Genomic DNA, 18,577 nt, shown 5'->3' on the forward strand with positions numbered 1-18,577 from the left:
TTAAATAAGAATTAAGTAAAAATCTAAAATGAAATAAAGATATAAATATAATAATAATTATAATAATAATTTTACATCTTAATCCTCCCATGATTCCTCCTGCTCTCCAGAGCTGTTACGGCTTGTAGTAGCTAGTCGGAGCTCTCTCCTCCTCTTTGAGTGTCCACAGTGCAGCTACGCCTCTCGCCTCTCTCGGCAGCGGCGGCAGCAGTGTAGTAGTAATCTGCCTGCCGCGCACTCAGCTCGCATTTTGTGTCACGGTGCCACCGGGAGAGGGGCGACAGACTGCTGCGCGTCAGGGGACACCAGTCACCATCCGCACGGTTCAAGCAGCGACATCCCGCCGCGGGCAATGACATTGGCAGACTGAAGTTGGGAATACACGAGAAAACGCAAAAATGACGGTGGACTTTGAAGAATGTATAAAAGATTCTCCCCGATTCAGGTAAGACTGCTGCTCCTGGCAGGAACATCACAGCGGTGCGCAAAAATGGCACACCTTCTTTTACGCATGATTTTTTTTTAGATGTGCACTAAACGGTTACCGCTCGTGCAAAGTTGGCATCAATCGTGTGGTGATTAATGTCCGATTCGCTCGTGTTCAACGGCATGTCGGCGTTTTTTTTTTCATTCTGGACTCTTTGCATTTGTGATCAAATCTTAAATCGTATTCACTGAATTTGTTTTGAAATGGCGTTTTTGGTTGGTTATTAAAGCATTCATCTGCACTGTGATACATTTGCTGGAAGACACGCGCGTGTCAGTGGTTGCAGTGTGTCTGATTTTTGAATGTGGGTTGTAACGTTAACGTAACCACGCACAGGGTGAGGATCCATTTTGCTTTAGTGTAAAATTGCTAAGTGATTTTCGGCGTGCTTTTACCAACAACGTGATATGAATGAGGGAGCACTTCTTCAATCTGGCCTTATAACATGTGACCGTGTGTAATGGGATGTGTGTGAGTGGTGCAGCATGGCATACAGGTTGGGTGCAGTCTTTTCATTTGCTCAAGGAGGAGGCCCTGTCACCCAGTAGTGTTGGGAGGCTGGAGAGGAGATGCCCTTGCAGCAGCAGCAGCAGCAGCTTTGGCCTGGCTGGCAAAGAGGCAGCAGGGAGTGGAGTACACTCTCTCTCTGCAGGGATGGAGCTGGTATCCTGGGCACAGATCCAGCTGTTCGGCCCCTTGCCTGCCCTGCTGGAGGGTTGTAGCCACACTCAGTCCACGTGCCAGTCTGGCACTCCTGAGCCTGCCGATGGGAAAGTAGCAGAGGAGATTCTAGCAGCATGTAGGCCGGGGATCCCCTGTTATCTACGCCAGGGAGAAGATGTGCTGCCATAGTGTCATTTATTCAGTGCTTTACAGAGAAGGAGCAGAATGTTAGACAAATATTTTGTTCTCTGTTTCTTCTGTTCTGTTTCTCCATGTCAGCATCTGTTGCCTGTTTGCTCTCTGTTCTGTTTGTCATTTTTTGTTGCTTCCCTCTTCCTTTCTGTCAGACACAACTTTACCCTGTTTGTGACTTGAGTGAGAGAGCAGACAGTGGAAATGAAAGAAAGAAGGGCTGAGAGGCAGGCATTCAATTTGCTGCTTAAATCCCACCTCAGTGATGGATGGCTGAGACGGAAGGTCACAGGAAGAGACATTTTCTGCCCAGTTCTCTTTCCCATGGACTTATGAAGGCTGTTATTTGGAAAATTCCAACACTGACAAAGGAAGCTGATGTTTCCTCGGGTTTACAAGCAGTAGGGAAAATATAACGTTGTGCAATACTGTGATCATGATCATGGTTATGAAAATCCTTATCCTGGTTTGACTCATATCTGGATTATAAAATTTACATGGAGCATGAGGTATCTTGTTTTTTTCATTCCCATGTATACATGATATTTGATATTATCAAGTTTCTGATCACCTGTCAGTGCAGGTCTTGGGTTTGGTTTTTTGACTGCCTCAACACTGCTGAACAAGGATCACAACAGGTGTAAGCATGTGAACACACATATTGATTCCTGCAAAAAAATGACAGTATAGGTATAAACCAGAGCATAGTTTTTACTCATTTTATAGTGGTACAAATATCCATGAGTAAGGGGCAGATCTACATCTTTAGTCGTAACGCATCTTTTTGTGGTTTTGTGTCTATTTAGCCCTTCTCACACAGAGATCACACTATAAAGCCGTTATGAAGTCACACACAACAGTGGCGTCATTCCACTCCAGTGTGTGATTTTAGACAGCATGCCGGCACTGTGGAATCAAAAGAGATGTAATGGATGTGACATGTAACACAACAAGGTCAACCTTTAATGTGACATATAGCATTCGTGTCGGCGGGGCACCCAGTAGCTCAGTTGGTAGAGCAGACGCCCGGTATACAAAAGCTGTGTCTTTTTGTGCAGGTGTGCAGTGGGTCGCACACATAACAATGTCACACCCATGTCCCCCATGATCCTGTCCTGCCAGCCTTCCTGTTTATATCTTACATGAAAGAGAGACGAGTCTGTCCATTCATTCTGTGATTGTAGCTTTTATACAGAACAAGGTGACATAACCGGGGGGAACTCCTGCCTTGAAGAGGTTTCATAAAAGGAGCTTTTTTTGTAGTTAGTTTGTGTATCTTTGTGGTTGTTATGTCTCTTATGATAGTTATTTTGTTTCTCTTTATGGTAGTTTTGTCCCTTTTTGAAATTATTTTGTATCTTTTTGTGGATTCTTTCCATATCTTTGTATCTCTTGGTCAGTACGTGTGAATTTGAGATGCATTTTGCAAGTGAGGGCCAGGGGGTCTCTCTTACACTTTAGGCCCCTGGCCCTGTGCCCAGTAGGCCCTTTCAGTAATCCATCCATGCCAAGAGTTATTCTAAATGCCCAAACAACTTTTAATAAATTAATAAATAAGGTATTGTCTAAAGAACAAATTCACGACACAACCATTACTATAAACTGACTTTGACGCTTAATTAAAGACAGTCGTTGCAGAAAGTTTTCCATTATGTTAGAGTGACTGGTGCTCCAGGTTTCTTTCTCCTCCTTGTTGTGTCATTCTGGAGAAACAGAAGTATGAAGAGCAGAGAGCCGGTCTTGTCTGTCTTCCCACACATAATGTTAAAACAGCTCACACACACCCTCTCACTGCAGGTCTTAACTTGTGCCACTCTTTTATGTGCTTATGCATGATTTGGTGAGCATGAACACATTTTTACGGTATGTCTGGGTATCTGTAACACACATCTTTTTGCTTTGTATGCTAAACTCCTTTTTCCTCCCTGTCCTGCCTTTTATTTAGGAATCACCTGCTGCATTCATTCATTCTGTAACCAAAGCTGAGATAAAGCCCTGTGCACCTGCCTGTATTTGTTGGTGTACTAAATGGTTGTAATCTGATTCCCTGGAGGCACTTTGGGTCAGTTCTGGTTCGAGCTCAGAGAAGTTGTTATGCCTGTGGTGTTGTTTTAATGGCAAAACAAAACTGTAGTCAGAGAAGTTTTCAACAAGATCAATATTATAAACTAAAACCAATTGACTTGAACATGACATTTTGATAAGCTGTTTTAGACATGGCATGTTACTGTGATTATCTTACTCATCTGCTAACAAACGAGTGGGAAATTGCTATTTAGTTTTTGTAAGTCAACATACAGACCCAGTTATCCTAAAGGCAAGTATTACGTGATCGTTTTAGAACTTATATTTAGTCCTTTCATTGATGTTATGGTATAAGTATTAATATGCATATGTGGGGGTGAGCTGTTGCCTAGCAACAGCTGCTCAGTGTGAGACAAATGGGAGCGGGGAGAAAAGAGGACAGAGAATTTAAGAATGGAAGAGGAGAGTGGATGCTTTGAAGACACGCTGTCATTACTTTGAATTTCCCACAAAGAGGAGTTTCATTATGAGAAGAAGGTTCACTTGCTTTCTGTTTAGATACATCTTATGGATGATAAAATTAAAGCACTGGTGTAGATTTTGGAGAGGACGCCGGGGACACGTCTCCCTCAATATTCAGAACAGGAGCATATGCCCCCCCCCCTCCGGAATGAAAACGAGAGCGTAACACAGGACTTTTTTTAACAAACTTTTAGAACGCAACTCATAGATGCAACAATAGTAAAGTAGATGGTGGCAGTATGCAACTTAGCTGCAATGATTCGGTAAGTTGATTGACTAAATTCATTTGCAACTACTCTGGTCTTTGAATAAGCAAAAAGCCAACCGTTTAAAGGTTTCATGCTTCTGAAATGTAAGAATTTGATGCGTTAATTTGTCATACAAGATTAAAAAAAAACAACTGAATAGCTTTGTATTTTTGGATAGTTGCCTGGATAAAACATAGCATTTAAAGATGTCCCTTAGGACTCTGGGGGATTACCATAGATTGAGTTTCAGTTCGGAATTTTGGCAGTCGCCACCTTGCTTTTTGGAGCCAGAGGTGACCATATTTGAATAAGAGGTTGGAGCTGTGGAGGAGCGAGGGATGGATCTGACTCACAGACTGAGGTGGCGCCTCACAGACAGCTTGTAACATACCCAACTCTAAATATGTGTAACTTTGGGCCTTGATAAGTTACATAAAAATCAATTTCTTTTATTCATATTTTGTGTCAGGCTGTATACATGTTCATTTCTGCTGTAAAATTGGGCATTTTAAAGCAGGGGTCTTTGAAGATTGATTGGACTGGACGGGAGCTGCACCCAGGTGGCCTTTCAAGGAACTGCAGTTCTTGGCACTTTGAGTTTGCCGCTGTAAAATTACGCGGGCTAGTTTCACTATTTTCCAACCTTTTATTCAAAAAATGATTTATTGATTAATTGAGGGGGGAAAAAAAAACGGACGCCCTTGAGATAAAGTTTTTAGTACTTAGACTTCTTAAAGTTATAACTGTAGAAGGTGAAGTTGGTGAGGTGCGAGTCTGATGTTGAAACCGATAATATCAAGCGTACTGCTGGTGCCTCTTCACTGCATTATGGCAACAGCGTAAAAGAAAAATAAAAGTACTGGATATGGGAATAGCAGTTTTTGCCGCTAGCGATGGGTATCTCAGGTCAAAATCTGTACAGCAGGGACTTTACAGATCCGGGAAACCAGCTGCACCTGTCTGCCTCTTTCTGTCATTTAAATCCCACCCACATACAGTACACAGCACCAGGCGATCCAGACAGGTTGAGTGAGTGAGTCAACAAGACTCAGAAAGTGACAGGAGGAGACAGATGGGCAAAGTGGGCACAAAGAAAGTTACGTTGCAATAATGTGTTGCACCAAAAACATTGTTATATTCTACCTTTTTTCAGCACAACAGTTTTTAGACAAATCTGTGACATTAGTTCAAGACATTCAGAAAACGTGTTGACTATGTTTTAGAATAATTCACACCAAAACCACCCAGCATTTATTTGGAATTACTTTTAAAAAAAAAAAAAAAAATCAGCATAAAATATTCACCAAAGCCAAACTGTTGGTCATGTTGACTGTAATTGGCAATCGTCAACAGTAAATCATTTCCCATACAGGACTGGCTGATGTTACACTTACCACCTTCATATCTCTTGAAAGTTGCCAAACCTGCCTGCTGGTTGACCTCATATTCAGATAATCTCTTCAGGCTCCAGGTTGCTACATGTCATACCCTGCAGCCGGGAAACGTTAACAATCTCCAGGCCCATTTGAAAATCACAACAGACATTAAGATATGTTTATGTCTTTTATTTATCTGATCATATCTGAGCAACAACGTTGTGCATAAATTATTTGAATGATAATTTATCATGTTCCTCCACTCTTTTCTTTGTCGGATATCAGCAGTACCTATTTTGCTCCTGTCAGGTGTGTACCTCCCCTGTAGTTGCCATGGTTACCTGCAGGAATTACAGATATGAGGTCACGACCTTGTCAGAGCAGTCGGTGTGCTTTTGTTGATAGAGGCAGCTCTTAAACCCCCATATTCTGTGGGAAAGGTAAACAAACTAGGCATGTCTTATTGTGTTGACTGATCCAAAGTGATTATTTTTTCATTTACTTCCTCCACGTGCTCTACTACTCATAAATACAAGATGTTATTGCATGTGCTGCTTTTCCTTTCCCACTCCATGAAGTAATCATTACATGAACACAATCAGCACAAAATAATTAGTGATCTTACATGTGATTTCCTACCTTATTTTAAAAGCCTGTCTCCATTTATTGACAGATTAGAGTGCTTTTAGATGCTTCAGATATTTTTCTGGCATTTTGGTTCCTCTCAAAGAAGTACTACTGCTGGAAAGATGGCCTTTGTATAAAACTTGTATGTCTGTACAGTGGTAAAATACAAATACTTTTGAAACTGTTGCTAAATGAGCAGAGAAAACAGAGAAAAAAGATTATGTTGCTCAAGAGGTAGTACACCTACAAATACCAGAACACACTGACCAATGAATCCACCCGCTGGTGGGTGACGTAAAGCAAAGTTATCCGTTTGACACGATGGCGGCCGGCTGGTAACAAACAATCTTGTATTACCATTAAATGGTTAGCTAAAACATATTAAGTAACAAATATGCAGCTCAGTTACAGAGTCCTGGTTTATAATTTTTCAGCACTGCTTAGTTTTACTGATGTTTTTCGGCCTGTATTTTTACTGTGCAGGAACCAGTGTGGCGCCCACTTCCTGTTCACAAACTATGGCTATTACAGCTAAACAGGGCATTACGTTTGTTTCTGAAAACACTTAAGGAGAGAAATAGCAGTGTTGTAAAATAATCATGATTTGCATGAGATCAGCACGGCCTAGTTTTACCGACACAGAGAGAGGATGAGAGAGAGGCGGGCAGGTTTGTCTTTGATCAGCTGTGTACACTTTATATCCAAAGTGGCAGCATGGGTGGCTGGCAGAACAAAAATACAGAAGTGCACCTTGTAGTTCGAGCAACAGTGCAAGAGCCAGCAGAACTATATGATGAAATTTTACTGGTTCAATGGTGGAAGGTTTACCACAGCTCACCGAATCATACTAGCCACATTGTTTGATAAAAGCTGGTTGGAAATTGGTGGTGTCCCTTTAAGTTACATAAATCATTAGCTAACTGGATTTGGTCAAAGATTGGAAAGCACTATGAAAAAAGTGCTCTTATATGTAATTTCCTAAATTATTTTAAAAGCATGTCTCCACTTATTGGCAGATTGAAGTGCTTTTTGACAGTCTAGATATTTGTCTATCGCCCCAGTTCCTCTTGACTGCCTGCAGTTTTATACCTCACCTGCATCATCATCACCTAATAATCTTCCTTTTACACACATCATCATTTTTCCTATCGAAGATAATAAATTCCTGTTGGGCAGCAGCCTGTGAAATATGTAAATAGGTACCATGCTGCCTTCTGTAGTCGGAGGAGGTGAACTAGCACTTTTGTTGCCAAGGGTGACCAGCAGCTTCGGTGGAGAGGGCGACTGCCTCTCTCCACCAATCTCTGCCTTGGTCAAGGATGTAGCTCTCATCTGTTCCTGTCAGCACACCAGCGGAGAAAGCACGGTTGTTTTATATGCTGAGTAAATGGAATGGTACATTATGACCTTGAAACAATGCATATGATTTTATAGTAGAAAAGAAAATGCATTAAAGTGCTGAATAAGATTACCTGTTGCCAAAGTAGGCTGACATTGATGTACTGCATGTTTGCTAATGCAGTGATGCCTGGAAAGTGTCCCAGGCCTAAGCCACAGCAGTATGATTTGCCAGCGTTCAGCCGTTGTCCTTGTCTGTTTGTCTTTAACTCATTTTGGAGAAAACCTCTTTCAGAGCGACGTTGACCTTCTGACCTTCTCCAGAAATAGATCCTCTGCAGCATCAAGTCCTTGGCAAAACGCTCAGAAAGATTCCAGACCACTCACATTAAGTTGCTAATGTCAAGACACTCATTCCCAACCACTCTCCCTAATGCATCCACATATGATGTGCTCGGACAAAAAGAAAATGACTGTGTCGGCTTAGAATTTGTATCGTCTTACCCTCCATTTATGGAGCTTCTCCACCCATGTTGAAGCTTTTATCAGTCCTGTTATTTGTTCTGCTAAAGATGACTTTAACAAAATTGCTCTGCTTGAGAATTCTGTCTTTTTTTAAATCCCAGAAATACCATCAGTCTTCATTGACAATCACCAGAAAATGGCAAGTAAATCTCCTGCATTTGGCACTAATCTTTAGGCATTTGCCCCTCTGAGCAATAGGCTTTTCTTTGAAGGTATAGGAAGGTCAAACAATTTATTTATGCTCGAGGTAGTCCCACACATGGGGAGGATGTATTTATGTAGGTTTATCTCTATACTGGGTCTAAAACATCAGCACAAGTTTATGATTAAAGTATGGTTGTTTTTTTTTAATATGCACAAAGCAGCCAGCTGCAGACAATGTAAAGAAATGCTAAATTCACTTCCAGTTACATCATTTTTGCTAATGTAATGCATATGTTGTGTAAATGCATACAGTATATAACAGGACATATCTGACAGTGTGGTCCAGATAATTAAATCTGACATGTTGAATATTTCGTACTTGTAATTATATCTAACTTTGTTTACCCTAAACAATATGTATATGATGAAAAGATTGTTTTGAAACTGACTATTGAAATATCCAAAGAGGAGAATTCAGACCATATGCATTTAGGTAGATGGTTTTCAGTGTAAAATATTTTGGACAGTAATGTCAATTTCATTATTAAAGGAATACCTTACTCCCCCACATAACCATTTGTATATTAATAACCGTGGTACTTTGAATTCATGTAGAAATTGTTATTTTTCTTGCATGCCTCTGGTGAATGAAAAATCCCAAAACTGAGAAAATTCTTGACAAATTAAAGTCAAAAGGGTTTGCATTTTAACACAGTAAAAGTACATCAAAACATCCGTTTACAAACTCTCATGTATTCAACTGTATGCTCAGAACTTCCCAAACAGACAGCCCTTTGACGGGAAACTGAACTAAAAATGAAACGTATCTATGCTCTCTTTAAATCCAGACTCCAAAACAGTCATTTTACCACGCAGAACATGGGAGCTGTTGGTCTACTTCTGCCTCCATCAGTTATTTTGTTCTTTTGGTGTTTTAAAGTTCAGTGTTCAGATTCACCAAAGTTGTACAAAAACACAAACTACCAATGGAGGCAGCTGTAAACCAACAACTCCAGCTTCCAGCGAGGTAATATTAGTGTTTTGGTCCGGCTGTGAAGAGAGTATGGATAAGTTTCATTGTCAGTTTAGTTCCCCCTTGAAAAGGGCTGTCTTTTTATATAGAAATAGTAGTAGTTAGAAATAGTTATAGGTTTAGTGTTGTTAAATATGATCCCATTTTACCTCATTGCATCAAGAATTTGGAGATTTGTCATTTACCATTGAGGCATGCAAGAAACACAGTTTTCATCATAAATTCAGCGTAACATGGGCTGTTATTGCTATACAAATGGTCAATTGGGGAATCAAGTATTTCTTTTAGTATTCCATCAGTAATTGACATAACAACACTGTGCTTTCGAATTATATGTTAAAGACACACATGATGTCATTTTAAATTACCTAATGCCTTGCTAATAGTACACTCTTGCATTGTGGGATAAAAGCTCTGACAGGTTAGACTGTGGTAGATCAAGGATCAGGTAAAATCCTAATGATGCTGGTGATGTCAGTTAACTGTCCTCCTCCTCCTCCTCCTCTCCCCCAGGGAAGCAACCCTTTAACCACCAATTGACCTTTTAAACCCTCATAACCTGCAAGTGTCACAGAAAGACAATGCAGAGCATCAGGGCTCGTAAAAATATCTGACATCCCCCATCAGTTCACATAAATATTTTAGTTCCCACTGTGTGTAAAGGTAGAGGCCTTGGTGGAACGCTCTGACTGTGAACTGCAGGGAACGTGTCTTTCATGTCAGAAGCATGACAATTTGTGGTTACTTCAAAGGAGTGGTGGAAGTGGAGATGTGGTGTTAGTGGGCAGGAGGAGAGGGTTTGCTAGGTTTGGTCCTGCTGGTGCTCCAACATCTCTGTCTTGTCTAACCCTCTAATGTACAGATTTGTGGTGCTCTTTCTTTCCTCAACAAAGAAAATTGACAGCTGAAAGACCACGGACCAGCTGAACAAAGAGGGCAGCCCCACCCTGTTGATGTGAAAGCATGTGCGCAACGAATTGATGCCCCTAGATGATGTCAGATGAAATGAGCATGCTGCTTCAGTAAATTAGAGCCACGTGGCATCACCATGAGGTTCAGTAGCTGCAGATGTTTGTTGAATCCAAAAATATTGCTGTCGGTAAAGATTTTTCAAGAAGTAATTTACTGTTTTTGACAGCTTCAGAGCTTGCAAAATGCAAAATTTGCTGACAAGGCATTTTGAGTGGCTACAGTTTGTTTGGAACATGGTGTGTGTGGTGATCATGATTTCTTCTCTGCTTAAAAATCTTGAATTCCTACTCACATGACATTTACCAATAAAGAGAGTCTGATGGCTTAATCCTGAGTGATAATTCATACAGAGGCGCTATTCAGATGTCAAAAGAAAAAACAATATCCCACATGTCGATTTGAGAGGAGATAATCAAGCTGTGCCTGAATCGAAAGCATCATATAAAAGCGGATGTGTCACTGCGGTCCCTCCTGTCACTGGTGATTGATTGAATTAGGCCTGCAACATGAGTACACATCCATTGATTTCTGCCTTATCAGAAACCTCCACCCACTACCCATTTTTAAAAACTGTGCCTTTAAAAAAAATGAAAAAAGGCTATTATTCTTTGTAACGCTGGTACTGATCCCTGTTTTTGGAGGCCAGCGACTGTACACTCAGAAGCACATCTTTAGCAAGTGGTGACAGTTATGCGTGCAGTAATCTACGCCTGTATGTGGTTCTCACTGCTGGTCTGCATTTGTGTTACACGCACATGCACACATATGCTGTCTGATCATATTTTCATATTTGTGCTTCACAGGCATACAGTATTTTGGCGTGTTCATAAGAACATCAGTCCAGCACGTGGGCACTTGCACTGAATCCACGGTGCAGCAGATTTTCTGCACGTGTTGCCGGCGGGCTTATTGCAGGGACCCATATATGAAATAGGATTATCAGTAACCACACACTCTGATTAAATCAACTGGATAGCCTACGCACCCTATTAAAGCTCACACACTCTCAGCCTCTTACCCTGAGAACTTCAATACAATTCCTCGTCCCATTCAGCAGCAGCAGCAGTGTGCAGGATGAAGGAAAACTGCAGAAATTGGTTTGACACAGGGAGGGTGAGGGGCGATATTAATATTTTTTTAGTTCAGGTACCATTTGCCACAGCTTTACAGGTTTATTCATACTATTAATCTGACCTTTAACCTGATCAAGGCTAAGTTATTTTTAGACCTGCCCTCACGGTCATTCTTCACTGGAGGGATGCTTGAACTACTGTGCAGTTCAGAATTTGCTCTGAATTTTAAAGATTAAAGATAAGGACAGGGAGGGTGTTTGCTGTGGATTTAATGTGATTGCACTGTATATACAGATTTGCATTCAAGGCTTTGATAGCTTTGATGGCAACTGACCCTTTGCTAAGCCCTCCTTAGTCACTGGTGCTGCGCCTGACAAGCACATGTATACAGTACAATTTACAATGATAATGGAGGCAGAATTCCCACTCAAATTGAGTAGTCATTTTTAAAATAATGAGCCTCAATTTATGTTATGGGGGCGGGGGGGGATCTGAGAAGTCAACTCCACATGCAACAATCATTCTTGGCCTGTCCAGTAGTGCACCTGGCAGAACGGGCACCCCATGTACAAAGCTGTGTCCTTGCTGCAGCAGTTGTGGGTTCAACTCTAACCTGCGGCCCTTTGCTGCATGTCATCCCTTCTTGGCAAAAAACAAAAAAATCTATAATAACGAAGCAAAAAATAATTGTTCAAAATCGTTCTTAATCATCCAAATCTACTCTTATCCGGGTGTGCTAAATGATGATTCCCACTGATCATAAGTTATCTATATTTGCACAGGTAACACCTCGTAAACACTATATAAACACAGGTGTTGTGCTGTGTGCAAAGACTCTGTCACATGCCCAAGTATTGGGGATGCCACCAAAGAGACGATGTATGGAGAAGAAGCACCTCTGCAGTAGTGAAATCGATGTACTGTTCAATAAACTTAAACAAAGTAAATGTGCAATTCCAGAGAGTCAGTGCTATAGTGTTACAGGAAAAGTAAAAATGCAGCAATGGCAAAACATGTAGGTGCTGTAAATGTTAAATGCTGTGGACCAAAGCAAAAGAGCAGAATGGAAACTATCCAAGTTTTTATAGTCTGAATTGAAATCAATGGACTGATCATCTGTTTTTAGCCCACAAAGAGAAGTAAAAAATAATAAAATAGCGGTGAATCCCAGATCTTAATGGGTACTAACAAAATAACAACAACGAACAAAAACAAGAGGACCTTTTTTGGTAGATCCCTTACCAGCATGAGTCCCAGTGCCTCCTCAGTCTTATGTAGAAATAAATTTTAAAAAAAAAGGTTACTCATTTTGGGGACCATGGATTTAGTCAGCTGAAGTGATGACTGTACTAGCAGATTTCAACAGCTTGCTACAGCTAATGAAATTAATCTGCCATACTGAATAACACCAACTCTGCAAGATGGTTACATGCTCTGTCTCCAGCTGAATCATTTCTAATCAAGAACCATGTAAAAAGCTCTTAGAAATGAACATGATGGCTATACACGATATAATGCTTAGAGATTGAGTCTAAAGCTGCACATGCCAGGAAAAAAGTCAGCATCATGACCGGTCTATAATTCATCTACGAAGCGGGGAAATAAAGAAGCAGCAATGGACCTGCAATAGCCGGTTAGCCATTTTATCATAGACAGTATTATAAATTAAAATGTGATCATCATGCAAACATCCCCAAACCAAATAAAGAGCAGATGCCCAGTTGCGGTTGCTAAGATATGACTGAACAGTTGCGTTTCAGGGGAAAGATTTAGCAAGCGGTCATTTAACGGTCACATCTGTAATGCCTCTGCTTCTGTGCTCAGTTTTCCAATTATGCAGCGATGATTGATGTTTAGGTAAACTAAAGGGGTAATAGGCAATGAATTAAAAGTCCCAATTAAAGTAATGACTTCTTCAATAAAGATATTACCATCATCAGCAGGAGAAAGCACTCTGGAAATAAAGCTTCAGTATTTGTGCTCACTGGTCAATACAGATCAAGTCAGAGACATCAGACATTGTGAAAGGGATTCTGGGTATTATATTAAAATGACCCCATAAGAAACAACTCTACCACAAGATCAGTTGGGTTTATGGCAGATACAGAGGTCTGATCCCTGAACAAATCTGGCTCCCATCATGAGCTATGAGAGTGAAAAATGTGGCACAAACTGAATCTTCTCACCGTTCTCGCTGCAATCATTCATCCCCACTGAGATCAGGATTCGGTGGGGAGTTTGTTAACGTCCTGCCAAGGCCTTTTGAAACGCGAATCAAAACTATTAAGTAAATTGCCTGCATCTTGTTCCTGGGCTTGCTTTTCTTCATCTTGGCACTACGCTGTATTTTTTCAGTGGGAAACGTTTGTCTATCCTTGGTTGTCCTGCCCAATTTAAACACTTCTTTTGTCTTCACTAAACTGCAGATTTCAAGGCTTTTTCTGTCTTTAAAACCCTGTTTGCTGGTTTGGCGCAATATGTTCTTTTGTCACTATGACTGACTGATGAACAAGGAGACTGACTTTTAGTTTAGCCAGACAGAGTTCAAGGGGGACCTATTATGCTTTTACTGTTTTTCTGTCGGACATATAATGTTACAATGTTGGATAATATTCATATTAAACGTGGCCAGAGGTTTGAAAAATGAGGTAAACGCATATAAAAGTAATCCGTGTGAGCAAAAAACTTTACAGTGCATGGCCACTATACGCGTCCAGTTGGCACAAACACGTATCTGCCCGGCGTCACCGGCCAGTTGTGGCTGCAGTTTGACTGGCTGTTTTAATGTAAGCACCGTTAAATCGTTCACATTTTCACACTATCTTGTTGTGCAGCCTACTTACTCCGCATCATAGGTATCCCAGCATGCTTTGTGCAGTGAAACAGTCACTGCCAATACACAATGAGAATGGGAGGGAGTTTCTGGTTGCATATAGTTGCTTATAATGAATATGCACCGGCTTCAAATGGTTTTAAATGCTCTGTTTCTAACATTTTTCGACACTTTTTAGACGTCAGATCACGATAGATTTAACTTACCTGGTAGAGCATGCATCTCATGTAAGCTTAGTCCATAATGGTGGCTGCCTGGGTTTGAGTCACCCCTTCTTAGGCCCAGTACACACTGTGTAATTTTAGGCTCTCTCAGATGAAAGATAACCATTGTGACAGAAATGTGGTAATATCTTTGGTCGTGGCTCTAAAACGGTGGTCCTACTGCCCACAGTGAGAGAGGTTCAAGGATGGCCATTGTCATGGTTGTTGGCCAGTTGGCTTCTTTTCCCCAGCCACAACCACGTCAACATTTTCCTCCTCCTTCTCTTCTGACTTTTTCCGGCACAAATAAATGCCATTACAGCAAGCTCAGTTTGCTTATTTATATGTATTTTGCTCTCACCCCTACAGCAGCGTAGATGGATGACGCACGCTGATGACATTTTGTTCATGCATATTGGTGTTGATGGACCTATTTCATAGCCTGCGATCCAGTAAATGATGTCATCGCACGATCTGTATATGCCGAACTTAATGTCTGCAGGAGGCTTTACTCGTTCCCCTTTCATGTCTATCTCTGCACTATCCATAAATGCAAAAAGCCTTAAAAGTAAAAGAAAAAGAAGGTGCCGCTGTTCTTCATTACAATCATTCCCCCAGCTGTAATAATAGTGCAGAAAAAAAGCCAAAAGCACAGGTATGTTAGACCCATAAACGCTGACTAATCAGAGCAGACTGGGCGTTTTTCGGGAGTCAGGTGCTCAGACAGAGGGTGAATACAGGTGTACAGACAGTATAAAAAAATAGTCTTTTTTTTTGGTTGTTTTTAGATTAAAGCATTTTAATGTGTTTTAGTAGAAACCTACAATACAAGTATAAACCTGAAAATGAACACAGGTCCCCGTTCTAAGTGCTCAGAATGGAATCCATGTCTGAACTGTGAACCCCAAAACTTGCCGTGGAGAGTACCCTCCCCAGGAAGTCGTTAAATCAAACTGGAGGAAACTAGCGGGACCAGCCGGCGTGTAATATGTGGAATGCATCTGTGGTGAGCCAGACTTCTGTGCTGACTGCCACACATTTAGGCATGCATGAATAAACCCTCTCAAGACATTAAGTACATGTATGCACACATGCATAAAGCTGTTAAACATGTAGCAGCATGTGTGTGTTTGCACATACAGCGCACATGTTAAAGGCTGTTGCAGCAGATGGTAATAGTGTCACATGCAGTCGTATTCTGCAGCGTGAAAGGGTCAGTCAGCCAGTGAGGACGACATGGTGTCTCCAAACTGCGTGATGTTTAAAAAAAGTCTCAAAACAGTGAGGTTTTTTTCTCCAGAAACAGAACTTTTAACTTCAGGGTGGCTTTTTGTTTGTTTTGTTTTTTTCATACACAATCTTGCACTTCTTTATACAGTAGAGTTGAAGGATGAGAAAATCATTTCTCATCCCGAAGCATTTTTCAACCGTTTAAAAAATTAACTCCACCATGAAATATCAACTGCAACCCCCGTTGTTTACACCCTGTTAAAGTGGCTCACGTCGAAACTTAGAAATGTATGGGGACAAGCCAGTTCCACAAGACTGGCTGTTTTTTAAGACACACACACATTCTTCAGTTGTTTATCTGTTTACCATTCAGGATCATATTGGTCAAAGGAATCCCTGCCTCTGACGTCGGTATGACTAATGTTCCTGTAAAAGAGGACATTTAGCCGCAAGTGGATGTTTGTTATTCACACACAATGTTGGTATTATGCGGTGCCCTGCTTGCCTTAAAAAAAAACAACCCAACTGGTTTAACCGACTGGCAGAGGACAGACAGAAAAAGATAAAGAGTGTGAGGCCTTTTGTCAACATCTGTCATCGCTCTTACTCCTACTCTCAGTTTCTCTTTCTCTGTGGCAGTTGCCCACATTTGTCTCAACATTTATCCCGCAGGTATTGTGTCCTGTTCTCAACCTTTTATCTCCCTTTCTCCTCCACCTCCTTCTTTCTCTTCTCTTCTTGCACCCATGATTTGTAATGCGGATGTGGGATGGATATGAATCAGTGTCAGGGCGGCAGCAGCAAGCCAGGTTGAGTTTCAGTAGATTCTCTGGGTCTGTCTGTACGTCTGTTTTCTAACTGGGTGCAGGAAGAGAAGGCGGGATGGCCAGAGGGATGATAGATGGCTGATAGGATAGACAGGGATAATTGATGGAGAGAAGGGGATGGATCAACTGGATGGATGGACTCAGAGGAGGTGTAAGGACAGAGGGTGGAAGACAAGAAGTAAAACAGGATTAATGGTCTCCATCGTTACTGTAGTCCTGGTAACGTGCCTGATATTTCATACATTAACACACTGAATGCGTCATGAGTTACGCTGTGGGGAACTCACAAAGCTTGCCAGCAAAGCATGAATGAAAACACACCTCTGTGGTGAAAGAAAGAGCTGGAGTCCAGAAGAGGAAGTGGACAGCTGTCCTGTCAAATGGCGGGCCCTGCTCAGACACAGCTTCCCTGAGGTGACAAATGAAATAGTCATGCGGTTCACTCTGGCTCGTTGCCGTGTCCTAGGAGGGGAGATGGTGTGTGTGTTGACTCTCACTCTCTCACATCTGGGATCCAGTTGAGCAGCTGGTTCAGATTTGGCCCAGCTTTCTCTAACTTTTGTTCCAGTTCTGCTTGTGCACTGTCGTGTTTTTTCTTTTACATTATTATTTTCAGCTTGTTGTTTCTTTTTCCTGTTTGCTCTTCTTCAACCCTGTCACTCAACCATTTTTTCTCCCCCCACCCCCGTTACTCTCACCGCGGGCAGTGTATGACGCTGTGTGGAGAAAGCTAAACAGGATTGTGTCAGAATTTTGGACCACTGACTTTAAAGGAATGGTTCTGATTTTTAAAGTGGGGTTGTATGGGGTACTTTTAGGCAGTTTATTACATACAGTAGATGTCACCCCCAGTTTTGAGACGCAGGCTGGGGTCCGTCATGGAAAATAAGCAATCTACTGCTGTAAAGGGGTCAGCAACAAAATGTATCTGAGGCACATAAAAGTCCTAAAAAGATCTATCTCAGTGTAAGCTTGTTATATTGAGAGTATTTTCACTGCTTTACCTTAATGTCAGACAGTGACTTCCAGTGGGAAAATGACGCTGTTACATCGCTCTCTTCAAAGCCAGACTTCATTGAGTAATCTAACATAGCTGAACACACGAGCTGCTGGTCTACCGCTGCCTCAATCAGTTATTTTTGTTTGTGTTATTGTGTGACTTAAACGTTTAAAGGGTTTTGTCGGATACACCATAGTAACACAATAACACAAACTAACTAACTGATCAAAACTGCAATAGACCAGCAGCTCAAGTGTTTACGGAGCTAAAACTGCTGTTTCTGTTAATGGAGTCTGGTGGCTTTTACATGAACATGTATGAATTACTTAAGCAACTAATGGCTTTAATGTCCGAATTGGCTGTTTGACAGAAAGGTAAAGCAGTGGAAATACTCTCAGTATAGCATACACTTAAGCAGATATTATTTTTTTTTGGTGGGACTTTTTTAGGTTGCTATGTTTATTGCTTCTTTAAACTAGGGGCGCACAGGCCGATATCTACTGCATGTAACACAGTCTATGGAAAAGTACATCATACAACCCAATATACAAAAAAACTTAAGTATTCCTTTGACCTCTGCTGTCTTTAGTAAACTCCACTTTATTTCACCGTTTATGTTTGTGTAAGGGTTTTTGATTTGTTTCACCTTCCCAGTTGCTCCTCATCTACGTCCGTCATTAATCGTCCCCTTGCAGGTTGTTGACAAAGGCTCCCTGTGCATTTGGCAGGCCCCCAGCCCTGATCCCCGCTGAATCCAAACACCCCTGCAGATCTGAAACCGCAAGTGTGATTGACAGGCCAGTCTCCTACAAAGACACAAGAAGAGACAGGAACACTGATTGCTCCCTTAAAAACTGATGGACTCCCTTCACATTCCCCCTTGTTACATTATTCAGCCCGCATCCTCGCCTCAGATCTCTGCGGAATTCCTTGTAACCAAATGAAAACATTCCCATCTGCCGTGTCAGCAGTCCCGCACTTTCTTGGATCCATCATTCCCGCCCCCACAAAGTCACACACACACACGCACTCTTTTGCACGAGGAGTGCCTCCTTCCATTTGTTGGATGGATTGCACGCTGCATACAAGTGAAAAAAAAAAATCAGAACAGCTGAAGCAAAGTCACTGGTCAATAATGGACAATATGTCCTGCAGCAGGAAGGAAGGATGGCCGTACTCAGTATACCATAGCTTTGGTGTGTGGGTGTAGAAACATGGTGGGAATTACACTGTATCTACTGTGTGTGTGTGTGTGTGTG

The 18,577-nt window shown here is 41.5% G+C and overlaps 1 protein-coding gene across 4 annotated transcripts in view; it reads left to right on the forward strand.

Annotated features, from left to right (window-relative positions):
* Window positions 1–209: 209 nt before the first annotated feature.
* Window positions 210–18,577, forward strand: part of acap3b (ArfGAP with coiled-coil, ankyrin repeat and PH domains 3b) — a 76,140-nt gene continuing 57,772 nt past the window's right edge. For all 4 annotated transcript variants that reach the window (XM_042501170.1, XM_042501178.1, XM_042501185.1 and 1 more), the window contains exon 1: window positions 210–445. In XM_042501170.1, the coding sequence (XP_042357104.1) occupies window positions 399–445 (47 nt within the window). In that variant the 5' untranslated portion in view covers window positions 210–398. The remainder of the gene's footprint in view (window positions 446–18,577) is intronic.

The sequence above is a fragment of the Plectropomus leopardus genome, chromosome 2 (assembly GCF_008729295.1).
Source record: "Plectropomus leopardus isolate mb chromosome 2, YSFRI_Pleo_2.0, whole genome shotgun sequence".
NCBI classification, from domain to species: domain Eukaryota; kingdom Metazoa; phylum Chordata; class Actinopteri; order Perciformes; family Serranidae; genus Plectropomus; species Plectropomus leopardus.